Genomic DNA, 15,237 nt, shown 5'->3' on the forward strand with positions numbered 1-15,237 from the left:
GCAGTCAATTTAACAGCAGTTGGACTTCTTACTCTCAATCACAAAAGGCTGGGGGGCAGTACCTGGAGATCTGAATTGTGGTTCTCACAGAGCAGCTGTAGATAACGTAGGATTGGTTTCATGATGGTGATGGCTGGGCTCATTTGAGTTTCTTCTAAAGCCTCTTCGGCCCCAATTATCTCACTGTGTTGGCCGAGGCCTTCGAGGTCGGGATCCAACTCCTTTCTGAAGGCACAGAAGGCCTTTGAGGTGACTGAGGAAGCCTCCTTCAGCTGCCCTCGCATGTCCTCTCTCATATGAAGCCCTGACTCTTTCCCTAAAGCAGATAAAAAAGGTAATTAAATAACATGATTCCCTGGTTAATTATTGGACAATACAATAACATATAAACACACAACAGAAAAAGGATTCATGTAAACGATGAAGGAAAACATGTTTGTGTGAAACATGCAAGGTTACCATAATCAATGGCAGCCTGCAATATCTAGTGATAATAAAAAAAAGACCCCCCTCGATGAGTGGGTGACTATTGAGTGGGGGTTCTGTAGCATGAAAGTGCCCGATCTTGATACAAAGGCCTTTTGATAGGCTTGTGATGTGGGTGTCACATGGCCTCTGACATGTGACTGCAGGAACTGAGAACAAGAGTCTGCAGAGCAACAAAGATCATTCTGGATTTATCCTCCACTATTGTTTAAACTCAAGCCCAAACATGACGACCACACATACTGGAAAAGGTTTTCATTTTGAGCCTATTTTGTGGCTTTTCACTAAGTCCAGGTCGGTTTCTACAGAAATGCTCAGCTGTCATATCCCCATCAGTTGGTCGTCCTTATATAAATCTTACTTACAGACACAGTTTCACTCTGTGGTGTTGCTGCACACTTCAGACAGGAGCTTTAGTGTTGGTAAGTGTTAGTTATAATTCACAGGTTCAACTGCATAATTTCTTGACTGTACCTTTCTTGAACCTGATGCTACTGACGTCACTGTCATCATCCCTTTTTCTGCAGCTGAGCTCAAACATGTTGACGGACACTGTGGATCGGATCTCTTGCTGGGCTAAACGCATGCGGTCGTAGAAAACCTTGAAGAACCTCTCAGACTTCTTCTGCTTGTGCAGTTGGTGATAGAAGGAATTCTGGATGGGAGGCAGAATAGTTATCAATGTAAATCTGTGAGTGTGTGAGTTTTAGCTGATTAATTACATTTTGTTTCACTGGACTTGCAATAAATACATTTAGCCACATAAATTGCAAGAATCGTTCAAGTACATGTTCAAGTGCTACATTTGATAGTCTGTGTCGCCCACCTGTATCTGTGTGTTTCCACCCTGGAGAAGGGCAATGCCCAGTTGGATGCTCTCCTCAAACACTCTGTCGTTCTTGGTGTTAACAATGAGGTCAATCACAAGCTCTGATGTCCCAACATTGTCCAAGAGACACTGGATCTCTATCATGCTGCTGCCTGGCTTGTCAGAGTCCTGCATTGGAGAACCTCCTGCACAGATCAAATGTTAACATTTAGCATGTTAGATGCACAAAATCCACCTTCATCCAAATGTATGGCATAACTGTTTGGACATAAATGTGTATGCATTTATGGGGTACTTTAGGAATTGCTTTGGCCAAATTCAAAGTCTGCCAGAAAATGTCAAACAGCAATTCTTCTAAGAAGCGGAGTGTTGTCATGTTAGCTGCTGTTGTTTTCTTTGCAGTGAGTAGTTATTGCAGTGTCTACTGGGTTTATTTGGGGTTCTCAGTACCTCCCGATGACGGCTTGACAAAGCCGCCAGATGAGCTGTTTCCACTCCCAAGCTCTGACTTGGAGAGGAGCTTTTGATTTCCAAAGTAGCGTGTGAGGAGAATCTTTCTCAACTCGTTTCCCTGTGGAGACAGAAATCATGATGTTAAATCCATATCACAGTCTGAGAGCGTACCAGCCCTCAAAACAAGGAAATTCATATTTTAACACATTTTTAAAAAAGTAGCAGTTTGTGAGGCATAACCGGCAAAAATAACGTCAAAATAAAGAACACGTTAACAAGCGTCCCATCCAAGCGAACATGTGGTGTATATCCTGAAATGAAATCCACTCAATCATTCAAACAAGAGGGCTGAGCAGATTTCATCTTACACCTAATAGGGATGATCACCACCATCCCATGATATATTTCTTTCTTGATGGGAGCCGTGGCTTCCAGGATGAAAATGCTCTTATCAACAAAGAAATTGGAGCCTCTCATACAATAATAGTGTTGTCCAATAACAAGATCCTAACTGAGCATTTATTCAGAGATGGCAGCCAAGACAGACAGACAAAAATGAAGCTAACCTCTTCTAATCTTTAGGTTGGATTGGTAATTAGTGATTTCCTGAAACATTTTATAAAGATGTTTTTACTTTCTGATGTTTACATATGTGCACAAAACACCAATTTGCTTCTAGCTACACATTTATCTAAACACTAGATTTATTTTCTTTCTATCTCTCACAAACATCTCTGTGCGTCTCTTGTGACATTTGACGCAGACAAGCAGAAATGAGATTAAAGGATTCATGGAGATAATCTCCCCGCGGTGGTTATGTAATCGAAGTGCGAGAGTGATTGGCAGGTGACTTGCATTGTGCTTGTCACCACCAATATGTTTACTGTGCAACAGAGGGGAGCAATGATGGATGGATGAATGTATGGATGGACCAAAGGGTGGTCAGCATCAGTTTCTATGGTAACGGCACAACTCAAAGTGGCCTTGTTTTGATGAAAACTCGCCACCATCATTATTGATCAGCAGAGTGTAAGGACAGATGAATAGATGAACAAACAGATAGATTAAAGGGCGGAGCAAAAGGATGAATGGACTGTAGCGAACCACCTATGGTCTCCATGGGAACACGTTCGTAGGACAATCAGTGTTCCCCTGAGATACAGGTGGTACAAAATATAAACGACGAGACAACACAAGAGCTTTGCAGTAAATGCTATTTTGATAAAGGTCATACTGTGGTGGGATGGGGGTGTTTAAGCTGTAAATTAAGGTATTAAGCAAATTAGTGCTGAAGCTATTAGTAGCTTAATCAATTTAGTTAATTTACTAAATGTTCATCACCAACAATTTAATAATTTAATCATTAAGTACGTAAAACTGCCTCCAGTTGTGTCATCTGCTGTTTTTCTCTCTTCTTTAAATCTCATTGTAAAAAAAATTTTGGACTGTTGCTCAGAGGAAAAATAAGAATTAAAAAAACAATGGTCAGATTAAACAACAACAACAAGCCAATGTTTCTCTCAGTTAATGCAGTTTTTCTATGTTTGGCATTTACTGTCACAAGTACATAATTTTTGCAGTCTTTGTGACAGACACACAGTTATCCAACCTCTCTGTCTCTCTGCAACTTCCCCTACTGTCACACCTCTATTAAAGCTGACACGTACAGCTAATTTGTATTCAGCTTAATATGACACATTTGTGTAGCTGCCTTTGTAAGCACGGTTTACAGTAAATGCTGATAACAGTACATTTCTGGTGCACTGCAAACATTGCAAAACTGGAACATGCCACGGGAAAAAGTCTGACTGAATTATCAAAGAGAAATACTGGTCACTATTTATGGTGTGTTTTCCAGCAACACTTCCAAACTGCTCCTTTTGAAACAAAAAGGACGGATCAATATTTTGACAGCGAGAGATCAGACAAATGAGGCATCTCCTTGCCTCGCCATGAAGCCTGTCCAGGTACAGTCCAGCTGAAGAGCTTCAAATAGGTGCACTGAAGAATGAAGATATGGAGGAGCACGTGTAGCTGATGCTCCCTGTGTCAGTAAACACTCCATCTCATCTGCAGTCAGTAGAGACACTTGTCTGCCTGCACTGTCTGGCTGACTGTCTCACAAACACACACACGCACACCTCTTGAACTGAAGGTGAGAATCCTTGGAGCTAGCCTCTCTCATTCTCAGTGCAACTACAGCTCTATGCTCTATAACGTGTCCCAATGCACGCTCTTTGACTGATTGCAGATTGAATCATCTTTGACTCAACATTTCCCCTTTTCAGACAGAGGACGTGTTAATTTTGCACTACTCTCAAATGCCAGTGAAAGAAACACTCCGGCAGGGGAAGTTGAAAACAGGGTGAGGGGTGGCGACAGGTTTTCGCTCTTGTTCGCCTCCCTTCTGGGCGATGCAGTCTGCTGGCTAGGTCTGCAGAGAGAGAGGGAGAGAGAGAGAGAGAGAGAGAGGGAGTGTGTGTGTGTGTGTGTGTGTGTAGGGGGAGAGGGGAGGCAGGATGGCGGTAGAGGAGAGTCAGCCCTGCCTGACTCATCTGCTTGCTGCTGCATTGACGAGAAAAAACTCCAGTCAGGTGATGTAAGAGCCACGAGAAAGAAAGAGAGATAGAAATAGAGGTAGAAGAACTGACAGAAGTACGTGGAGCAGGAAGGGGTGGGGGGGTGGGGGGGTGGAGCAGGGGTGGGGTGGGTAGGGGTGTGAGAGAGGAGAGTAACAAACAAAACCTAGCGAGGAGCAGACAGTCATGGTGTTTTAAAATGTGCGCCGGCACGCCACACTGCGGCTCTGGTGTCCAAGCTTGGGATGAGCTGCCGATCGCCACCTCCAGCATCCTCGCACCCCCTCCCCTCCCACCTCCCTCTTCCAGCCCCCTCGCAGCTCTGCTGTCTGCAGATCTCACCAACTCCGGAGAGATGCATGGAGGAAAAGACAAAGACACCAGCAGCCCTATACTTCTTTAGGTGGTCTGAAAACTCGCACAGGCAGTGGAGGGCAGCACCAGCTGTGAACCAAGACAGACAGTGCCAGGAACGGGCGGGGGAGGCTTGAGCTGCTCAGGTCAGACAAGGTCGATTATAGAGGAGAGTCGGGCCACAGAGGAGGAGAACCTTGCCCAAACAAGGTTCAGAACGGGAAGGCTGATAGTTTTCTTTTTTGCTTTACTTTTTCCCACAAACTGAAACCTGACTCTGGGTGTGTGTCTTTTGTAAACAGCGGGGAACACTGATCAAGTACACAGTGACACAGTACAAGTTGAGTTTCCCTACGGGCCATGTGAGAGCTGAACAACATCCAATAACTTTACCATCAGGAAGCAGATACTGCAGTCGACACACTTTGTTCAGTAAGGAATTTCAAACTGAAACTCTACCTTGTATTGTTGCTGTCCTTACCACAGGACACCAAAACTCAAACTGAAACTTAATCTGATCGTGCACAGTATAGAACGATGTTTTGCATGTTAACTAATAGAGACTTTGATTGTTTCTAAGGAGTCAACAAGCTCTTCTACAGCTCGAAGCTGGGGGGGGGGGGTTAAAAGCTTTAAGCCTTCCGTAACATAATACATGTCTTTTGTAAGGCTTTCTCACAAAGTAGGTTACTTTATGAATAGGGCAAAATCGGGAAATCAAGACACATACAGTCACATTATACTGCTGTTTTAATGCAAACACTTTGGGGACACGAAGCGATGCGGGAAGATACAGGCAGGGCTGCAGTTGTCATCTGATTTTTTTATTTAAAAACATCAAAATCTGTATTCTTTTTCCTTTTGATATTGTAAAGAGGCCTTGGACATTCACATCTGGATATTAAAATGGCAGTGCTTCACTTAGCTGATCATAATTTCCAATCATTTCTAAGTTACTGAGTTTCCTGGAAGTGTATAATCTGGTACTAATTATGGAAACTAGAGAAAAAGCTCTGAGACACGTTTTAAAGTTTATAAGCAGTTGTTGATTTTAAGAATTTCCTTGAATTGAATCAAATTTGTAGAAAATATAATTTAATTTGTGCTGGTGGAGGCCTCAACTCATGTCTTCTGGCTACAGCCCTGGACACAGTGTAAGCAAACAAGAGTTATACATTGCTGCTGCTGGAGCGAATGGAGCGAATTATTGTTAATGCACTTTAATGCTGGGCTGCTATGCTATGCTACGTGAAGTGATGCGGTTTAATTAAGATGGTTACATCTCTGCTCTTCCTCATTTCCGTTCTCTTCTTTAGGATATGAAACATTTCCTGACCCACGCTCGCCACAGGTGGATCTGCAGCTTCTTACAAAGGGCCAACAGTCTACCGTGGTACATGCATCTGATAAAAAAGATGCACTCATGCTCGGAGACACGCATCACATGCTGTCATTTACAATGTTTTTCAAGCTGCAATTCCACAACACATAAAATGCTTTTGCCCAACAAACAAGCACATCAGCAAAACAAATTAAGCCCACATGTGAGAGCAATTGGTGAGACTGGTTTAGGGAAATGCAAGACCAGCAGCGTAAACAAGCATTTAGAAAAAAAAGGCCAACTGTTAGCCGGCCGGTTCACTCTGGAAGTGTTACATGTGATTCACTTATATTGTTAAGTGGTGATCGTGGCACTTATAAAAGACTGTAATGTGGAAGAGAGGTTAGCTGGAAAGGACCAACAAGGTTTGTTTGTTTCATCTGCCTCACTAAGAAACCTTACTGTAAATAAAATTTAGCTGAGGGCTTCACCCATGCTGGTGGCATTTCCTCATGTTCTGTCCACCATGTTTGATTTGGTCCAAACTGAAATATCCCAATAATTATTGAACGGGTTGCCATAAAATTTGGTACAGACATTCATCTGCCCCAAAAAGTGGAATTGTAATAATGTGGGTACTGACATTCCCATCAGCCTCAGCTGTTTTTAGTGCCAATTACCAAATGGTGCCCTTGGTACATAACATCAGGTACACAACAGCATGTTAGCATTGTCACGTTAGTGTGCCAAAGTTAGCATCTAGTTCCAATTACAGCCTCAGAGCTGCTTGTGTGGCTGTAACTCTTCATTCATTTGAGGTGTTGAATCATCTCAGCTGTGATTTTTGAGTCTGTAGTAGGTGGAGTTTTTTTTTTTTTTTCCATCAGTGTAGGTGAGGTGTCTACTCTTGACCACTGGCACATGTCGTGTTTTGAGACTTTTTCCTCAGCTACATTACATCATTTTCCAGTGTTTGTGGCTGATGGAACAGCAATCAGTCTATCACAAGTGTGAGTCTACATAAGTGATTCAAACTAAGCTTTTACAGATTTAATAGAGAGGTGAAGCAATCAGTCTGAACAAAAGTTGCAATTCATAGGATTCATCATGTCGCCTGTCATGTGCCTCCCTGAGCACAAGAGACCTAACTCACATGCAATCAGATCCAAATAACATGCTATGAACTGTGTCCATGATGATAGTTAGCCTCTTTCATAGCGGCCCTGAGACACGTGAAGTCAAGGCCTTTAATTTTTTTACAAGCGTATTTTTTACAGGATGTGTCTTTCCTCTGCAGCCTTGGAGCTAAAAGAGTTCAGCAGGCACCGTGCTCCTGGTCTGAAGGCATTTCCACACAGGGTACGCAGATTTCCTGTGCCCAGTCACATCCAGACCAGACAGACAAACAACATGTGCTAATCCCTCATCGCCATGGAAACCAAAACATAATACTCCACTAACAGACACCTGACTGATAGATCGAGGGAAGTGAGGGCGAGAGGAAGGAAGGACCTTCTCAGCACAAGCTCAGTTAATGAAAACATAACAAAGTTTTACATAAATTGTTATAATTTTTTCGCCTTAGATGAAGATCTTTAGGCACACAGGGGCCAGATTTAGGTTCTACAATTCCTAACTCCAACTTTCTGACTTGACTCAGCCTGAATCCAGCCAAAGGTCAAACCATACGAGGTATCCTTGAGCTTGCCCAGCTCTCTGCCCTGCCTGACCCGCTCCCTGTGGATGAACCTTAGCCATGTTCCACTACTCCCATGAGAAGACAGACAAACAGGGAAAACCCTGCAGGATGAGCTCACACAGAGACAGCCAGCGTGGCACCGCATGCCTGGGAGTGTGCATGTGTGTGTATGTGTTTGTGTCTGAGCGAAGCTTTTCTGTCTACATGCGTCTGTGTGATGCGCTTAGCATCGAGAAGGTGGTAATCTGTAAATCTGCTTTGCCTTGGGCAGGTGGTGTGAAACTTGGCAAGCAAGAAAGAAAAAGCGTGAGAGAGGGAAGGGAAAGACAGACAAACAGAGAGACAGACAGAGAGACAGCGTGTGAATGACAGGGATGAGTGTGAAAGAGAGGGATGAAAGTGTTTGAGTGTGAGAGTGATTTGTATTACATAACTGGCTTTTTCAATCCTCTGTAAACAGAAGACACGCTTACGTGCATGTACACATGACAGCACATTACATACATATGCATGCACATGTTCACAGAAGAAAATCAAATCGTAACGGAGATATGCACAGGTTAAAAACAACAGGTTAAAAACAAAATATCTTTTTATGTTTTTCCTATTATCAACCAACACGCGAAAAGAATAAAACCAACAATGAACTAATCTTGCAAACAAATGAAGTCTGTGTATACAAAACTACGAACCATGATTGCTGTCAAGAAAAAAACTTTATTATGATGAACACTAGTACTGTAGTTTATTTTGAGCATGTTTTACTTCATTCAAAAGAGATGTCAGGAAATGGGAGGAAAGCGAGTGGATGTGACATTCAATAAAACTAAGCTTTGAAATCAGAGATTATATTGTATGCATGTTAACCACTATGGCAACGTGCACTGGTGGTATTGTAATACATGTGACAAATTCATTTCTTTTGAATCAGACAAACACCGTGTAACTCTTCTATTATAAAATAACAGATTTTAAAATATTTTGAAGTTGCACTGATGTGTAACCAGGTGAATGTGTCCCAGTCATTCCCACTCTGCGCCGCGTACATAGTGTTTCTGCACTATGTAACTTTGGGCTCCGGGTACGATCAACCATAAGAAGTTCTTAACGCTTTATGGTACAAGTCACACGCCACCAACTATTTCACTGATTTTTGTGAAACTGGATCATATTTCATAGAGAAAACGTTTTCTGGTTTTCCCTCTGATGTCCGCTGGCTGCTCCACCTCAACTCTATGTGATATACAGAATTTCCTGATGGACAGTAACTTTGCTGCAAACTATAGCTGTAGTTAGCTGATGTTAGCTCAGTTTGTTAGCTGGAATGTGAGCTCAGGGCCCTGGGGGAGCAAGTGTTTGTATCACAGGCGCTGGGCAAGATAACCGGGCTCAGCAGCCTCTATAGACATCATGACACAGGTGAAGAGACAAAAGGGACATTGATGGAGAAAGCCAATAAAAGAAAAGGAGAGAGTGAAATAAAAGGCTGAAAGACAGACATCGAGCTGGACTCTTGCTGTTGGACAAGTAAGTCATATTAGCTGACTGATATCTCTTGTCTTGTTGAAGGTCAGGATATGCTGATATGTTTGCAGATATGCAGTTTCTTTATTATGTTGCTTTACTAGTAAAATACTTTAAATACTAATAGTAACACACTAAGCAGGTATTAATCGACCGATGAAAACAGTCCACAACAATTGCACTATTCTTGTTTGAGTAACGTTTATAAAGAAATCTACTGTGTCAAGAAATGACTTAGTCTTTTCTTACAATCAAGCTATATATTTGTGACCCACTTTTAAGGATAGCAGTAAATGTGCTTACAGTTGAGTGTCACAGACTGGGAAGGGAAGTGGGAAACTATTGAAAGACTGACACATGATTGGCTTGATTTTTTTTAACAGGATTTAAAGATCAGGAAAATATAGGACAAAACCAGTCTTATTTTTTAGATGGCAGAGTGCATGAGATGAGATAACGTTTCAAATTTTACTTCTACAATTGTATTTTATGCATATTTACTCCCATGTAATATTTGTATACAATACAATTATGCATGAAATATTCTTTTGAGTCTTTTTCATCCAAAAAGCCTCCCAAACCAGAGACATCTTGAGGGCAAGTAGGAGCACAAACATTTATAAAGCTGCCCTTATCTGACAGCCAAAACAAGTAAAGTGCAGCAGTAAGAGCCAACACATCTCTATACAGCACATGACTGCTGCAGATCATCCCCTCGCTGTCCAACCAGTGCTCCTGGCATGACCCAGGCCAACAGAGAGCAGGGCCTGGGTGGGACTAAAAGGGAAAGAGAAAGATAGAGAAAAATAACTCGGGCAGGCAGACAGAATGCGATAGACTGAGACAAAGTGTGGAGGGGGCAAAGGAGGAAGAGAGAGAGACAGCGAGCGGACAGAAGAGTGAGAGTAAGGAGGGAGGGAGGGAGGGAGAACGTGATGGTCCACGTGACGCTGGCTCAGCCACTGCAGGCTGTTACGTAAGCGCACCCCCTGCCCTGTCTCCTCATGGACTGAGCAGACTCGCTTCTCTCCAATCCCTCACCCTGCAGCCGTTGCCCACTTTTTTTTTTCCCTTCCACTCACATGGCTCCTCACATGGCTGCCTCCTTCCCTCCCTCCCTCCCTCCTTTTCTCGATCACTCTCCCTCCATCTCTTTCTCTCACTCTCCTCCACCCACTCATTGCACCCCAGGGAGCCACCAACCTCTGCTGCCTATGCTGTCACTCTGTCTCTCTCTCCTTCTGTTTTTTGTCTGTCTGCCTCTCCCTCTCTCTCATTATTTCCATCAATCGTTTTCTCTCTCCCTCTCCCTCTCTCCTGTGCAGTGAGGCTGCAGCTCCACGCTCAGGGCTACAGGGATATGACAAAGAGAGGCCACAAATACATGCTTGAGCACACTCACGCACACCTACACAAACTGACATTTCACATATCGTTACCGCACTGTCTGGCTTCTCGAAATGTGCCGAGCCGTTTTTAAAAAGTGACTGTTTTTCCACTTTGAATTCCTCTGATCTTGTTCCACACAACTGTTGAATAATTTGCCTTTTTGAAAAAAAGAAAAAAAGGAAAAAAAAACAGCTTGGCTGACTGACAATAGACGCAAACACAGATAGGAGAAAACAAAACTCTGACTGCTTAAGCAGCTGTAAGTGACACTGGCTGACATGTACTATATTGAGAGAGGCAGTCTTGACAGTATTACTAATGCAATTACACTGAAAGAGAGGATGAAGGCACATGTATGCCTTCTATTTTAACAAGTGATGTTCTGATGCAACAAAAACAGCCTTTAGTAGGACAGCCAAAATAATGATCACGTCTGCATGAAATCCCACACAATCAGAGGACAGCAACACATGCTCCCCCCCCCAAGTTTACCCCAGGACAACGTTTTGCACAACAAACTGAGTTCCAGGTGATGCAAAACAACAGACAATCTTTTGGAGTTGTTGTCTTCTTATGCATACTGATTGAAGTCTTGACTGGAGAGGCACATTTGATGTTGTGTGAACTGCACAGGATCGTTTCCTCTCACCACGCAGTTGGAACAAGCTCTCCTAACCTTACAAAGGTGATTACATACATGGCTCTTTTTTTTGTACTTTGGCCTTCACCCTCCACCTCCTTGGTGCACAAAAATATACACACACACGTAGCCACCTCCTTAAAGTCTTCACTACAAACTCTTGTCATTCACTTTTCAAGGCCTCTGGCTGAGAGGGGGGTGCAGCGGGAGACGGGCTCCTGCACCCCCCACTCTCTGCAGTATTGATTTGTTTGTTCAGTGCTTGCCCCCCCCTCCTCCTCTTCCTCCACCTCCTCCTCCTTCCCTTACTTCCTCTCTCCTATTCTCCCTCTCAGTGTGAGTGTGTCCTCAAGTGCCTCCCTGCCTTATGTAACATAGAAAGGCCCACAGCATACTGATGAAGGGGAGTCTGGGCTCTGGGCCGACAGACCTGGAAGAAAACAAGGACTACACTGCACTGCTGATAGGAGTACAGCACTGCTGACACTTGCAGACAGAGCTAAATCCACAGCAAACTAAAAAAAAACAAAAAATTCGCCTAATTAAAGTGTTTTTTTATGAAACAGTGAGCGCGTGCAAGACTATAACCATTTTACTGCAGAATCCTAAAATCTGACTTCTAGAAAGTCACAAATAATTGAATGAAAACCTTGTTTGAGTGACGTACTCCCCGTGTGGCGTCAAGTACTCACAGTCTCCTGAAAGCATTCCTTCTTGTCCAGCATCTCTCGCAGTGTCTGCAGTATCTTGATACACAGCTTCTCCTCTTTGTCCATGAGCTTCTTGGTGTGTTTAATCAGTCTGACAGGGTGACAAGAGAAGTCTCGGATCATTTTTAGTCATGTCATGCTAATGCAGTCACTGGCTAACAAGTAAAAACAATACTTTATTGATCACCACAGGTGAAATCTAACTTTTGTGTTCTCCCCCGGGAGGTCAGACAGCAGCAGCGGCGGCGGCAGAGTAACAGCACCCCTGGAGGTTTGATGATGCATCAAACTCCTCTTTATGAAATGTCTAATATTTTAGTTTGAGTTTGACCAGATACAGAAAATTTACTTTTTTCTTTATATATTCAATATATATATTTTTTATTTTATATTTTATTTTAAAGATAAACTGGTCTTTTTAATGTTTTTATAATTTCAAATGGGCTTTTCTTTCATTGGGTTTCTTCACTCAACTATTGATATGCCAATCTTTAACTTAGCACACAGCAACAACACCTATCAGCAACTTCTGTCAAAAATCGTCACTCATCCATCTCCAAACCACTACGTCAGCCATGCTGTTTGTCTACCCTGTAGTTAGACTAATACTTTAAAATGTGGCCTCCAGGCTTACAAAAACAAGGAATGTGTCCTTTGCTCCAAACACAAGTTATGAACAAGGACTTACTTGGACATGAAGGCTCCGCTCTCGCAGCGTAATCGAGCAGCCTCCGGAAACAACAGTTCGGGGCTGTGAAGAACATCCACCAACACAGAAAACTCTGCCTGAACCTTCGGACTGAACTGCTCCTCCAGAAGGGACACGACCCCCTGTAGATCACAGACAGACTCAATGGGATGCTGTCCTGGAGTGCCCAATGTGCACTCTCATGTTTATGTAAAGTTTTAGCCACGCTAAAACGCAATGTCAGTTGATTGGCACGCCACTTTCAAAATATCTCAGCAACTATAAAATATCTTGCCATTAAGTTTTTTACAGACATTCATGGTCCCCAGAGGATAGCAGCCTAGTAACTTTGGTAAGCCCTAGACTTTTTCTCTCGAGCCACCATGTCGTTGATAAAATGTGATATGGACATTTACATCCCTTCCAGGATGAATTGTAATAACTTTTTAATGACCTCCTGATTTTTCATCTAGTGCCATTGTGAGCATGTTGGCAAGCTGACATTAGCATTGATCTCAAAAACACTGCTGTGCACACCTGCAGCTTCTCAATGATGTTTTTGTAGTCAGGGCCACCCAGGGGCTGCTTGTGTGGTCGTGAGCGGGCAGAGCTCCTCCAATCCTTGGCTGCACGCTGCACCATAGTGCTATGGACCTTAAGAGACAAAGTGTTGACCTGACTGTCCAGGTCTACTGGGATGGCTATGGCCCGTGCCTTAGCTGGGGAAGAATATGAAGAGTTAGATGTTTGTGCAAGTTTATGTGTTCTGCTCGCACAACAAACACGACAACGACAAGTATTTCAATGTCTGGACAGCAAAGTAGGAAAACTCACCAACGTCAGCTAGTGTTTTGATACAGCTCTCAATATTAGCCTTCTGAGGTGAGCTGAGCCACGTGCAGTTATAGATCCTGAAAGCAGACTGCAGCAGCTGGATGAAGACAGGCTGGTTTGTCTGTAAAAAGAGGAGAGTGAGCAGGGACATTTTGTCTCTGAGTGTGGACATACAAACCTCTGCGTAAAACACCTCAAGCTGCTGCTTAGGGTACAAATGTTTCACAACGAAACAAGAAGGGGCAGTGAAGGAGGAAATCGACTGTCAAATTTCACTGTAAAATAGCTAAAACTTGGCAAAGGCTTTGGACGTGTTGGAGTGAGCCTCCCTCTGTGGGCGCATTTCACCTGCTTGTCAGAGGTGAAAAACAATACCTGCAGGTTGGAGTGGTTGACAGAGAAAGGCGAGCTGAAGAAACCCTTGACAATGGCCATCACTGTCTCTGTCACATACTTCTCCAGGGCAGTATCGGCATGGTTACGGTCCGTGGTAGAGTTGCACACCTTTAACAGAAAAATGAAAAAGGGGAAAAACTTCTGAACATGCTCATACTCCCATCACATATCTATCGTGTTTTCTGCACATGCAGCCTATGAATATATTTAGCATATAAGTAAGCCTCAATCTTGACACATACACTGCCTCATTAGAAAAGTTATCAGGCAGACATGTGTGACCTTTAAATCTGACAGAGCCTTACACTGGACATGTCCACCAGAAAGTTGTCAAAGAGCTTCCAGATATGGTTGGAGGTGTAGATCTCCTTCATTTCTACCTCTGTGTCCACGTAGCAGTGATTCACGAAGTTCACATAAGCAGTTTTTACCTGGCGGATGAAGAAATAAGATGTCCAAAATTTATTTCTAGTTTTCTCAAGCTATATTATTATTGTCTAGAAAAAATATCCATCCTTTACCTCCGGTATACAGTGGATATCAGTGACGACTTTGACGATGTCGTCAAGTGGTAGCAGAGAGTTGCATTTCAGCTCAGTGTAGACGTTCTTGCCCTCGGTGCAGGCAGCCAGTAGCTCCACCAGCGTGTTGTGGTAGGCAAGAGCTCCATCTTCATCCATCCGCTCTTTCTCAGAGCCCATCATCTGCAGCAACACTGGGAATGAGGAGCGGTCGTTGTAGAACACCAGGACATCTTCGCCTCCATTCACCAACTGAACCCACAGAAAGGTATATTCAGGATTTATATTTCATTACATAACACACGATTTAGGAGAACTATTTTGTACAATGATGTGATGTGAAAACAATATTAGTCTCACCTCCGTCATGACTTTGTCCTGACATTTCTTCACATACTTCCCATCAGCTTTCACAATGGTTTCCAAGAACTTGAGGTACTTAACGTGTCTTCCGTGTGTTTCAATGCAGTGGACAAAATGATGGACCACACGGTCGCTGATTTCATTGCACAGCTGGTAGTTGTTCATAAAGATGTGACGCATTGTCTCAGCTTCCAGCAACTGATGAAAAAACACGATTCAGTCTTTTAGAAGAAGAAGATTTTCATAAAAAAATGTATACTGATTTATTTATTTGACAGGAAAAAGAAACAAACCGTTCTTGCTTGAAAACGAGACAACATATCACAACATACAGCTTTCTGTTGTTCTGAATCTTGCATTTTTCATTATAGGCTAATTCTGGTGATTCTACTACATGCTGTACTAGAAAAAAAGGACATCCCTAAAAAGTAAGGCATGCCAACAAGAAGAA

General features: G+C 43.0%; 1 protein-coding gene across 2 annotated transcripts in view; it reads right to left on the reverse strand.

The window, feature by feature from the left end:
- The window catches only part of itpr2 (inositol 1,4,5-trisphosphate receptor, type 2), a 54,431-nt gene that overhangs the window by 19,618 nt on the left and 19,576 nt on the right, over positions 1-15,237 (reverse strand). For both annotated transcript variants that reach the window (XM_010737695.3, XM_010737696.3), the window contains exons 30-41: positions 14,784-14,984; positions 14,424-14,675; positions 14,208-14,333; positions 13,882-14,010; positions 13,507-13,627; positions 13,210-13,391; positions 12,673-12,815; positions 11,967-12,075; positions 1,766-1,886; positions 1,313-1,500; positions 961-1,141; positions 63-316 (exon numbers count right to left, since the gene is read on the reverse strand). In XM_010737695.3, coding sequence (XP_010735997.2) covers positions 63-316; positions 961-1,141; positions 1,313-1,500; positions 1,766-1,886; positions 11,967-12,075; positions 12,673-12,815; positions 13,210-13,391; positions 13,507-13,627; positions 13,882-14,010; positions 14,208-14,333; positions 14,424-14,675; positions 14,784-14,984 — 2,007 coding nt within the window. The remainder of the gene's footprint in view (positions 1-62; positions 317-960; positions 1,142-1,312; positions 1,501-1,765; positions 1,887-11,966; positions 12,076-12,672; positions 12,816-13,209; positions 13,392-13,506; positions 13,628-13,881; positions 14,011-14,207; positions 14,334-14,423; positions 14,676-14,783; positions 14,985-15,237) is intronic.

This window comes from Larimichthys crocea, chromosome XXI, assembly GCF_000972845.2.
Source record: "Larimichthys crocea isolate SSNF chromosome XXI, L_crocea_2.0, whole genome shotgun sequence".
Taxonomy (NCBI): Eukaryota; Metazoa; Chordata; class Actinopteri; family Sciaenidae; genus Larimichthys; species Larimichthys crocea.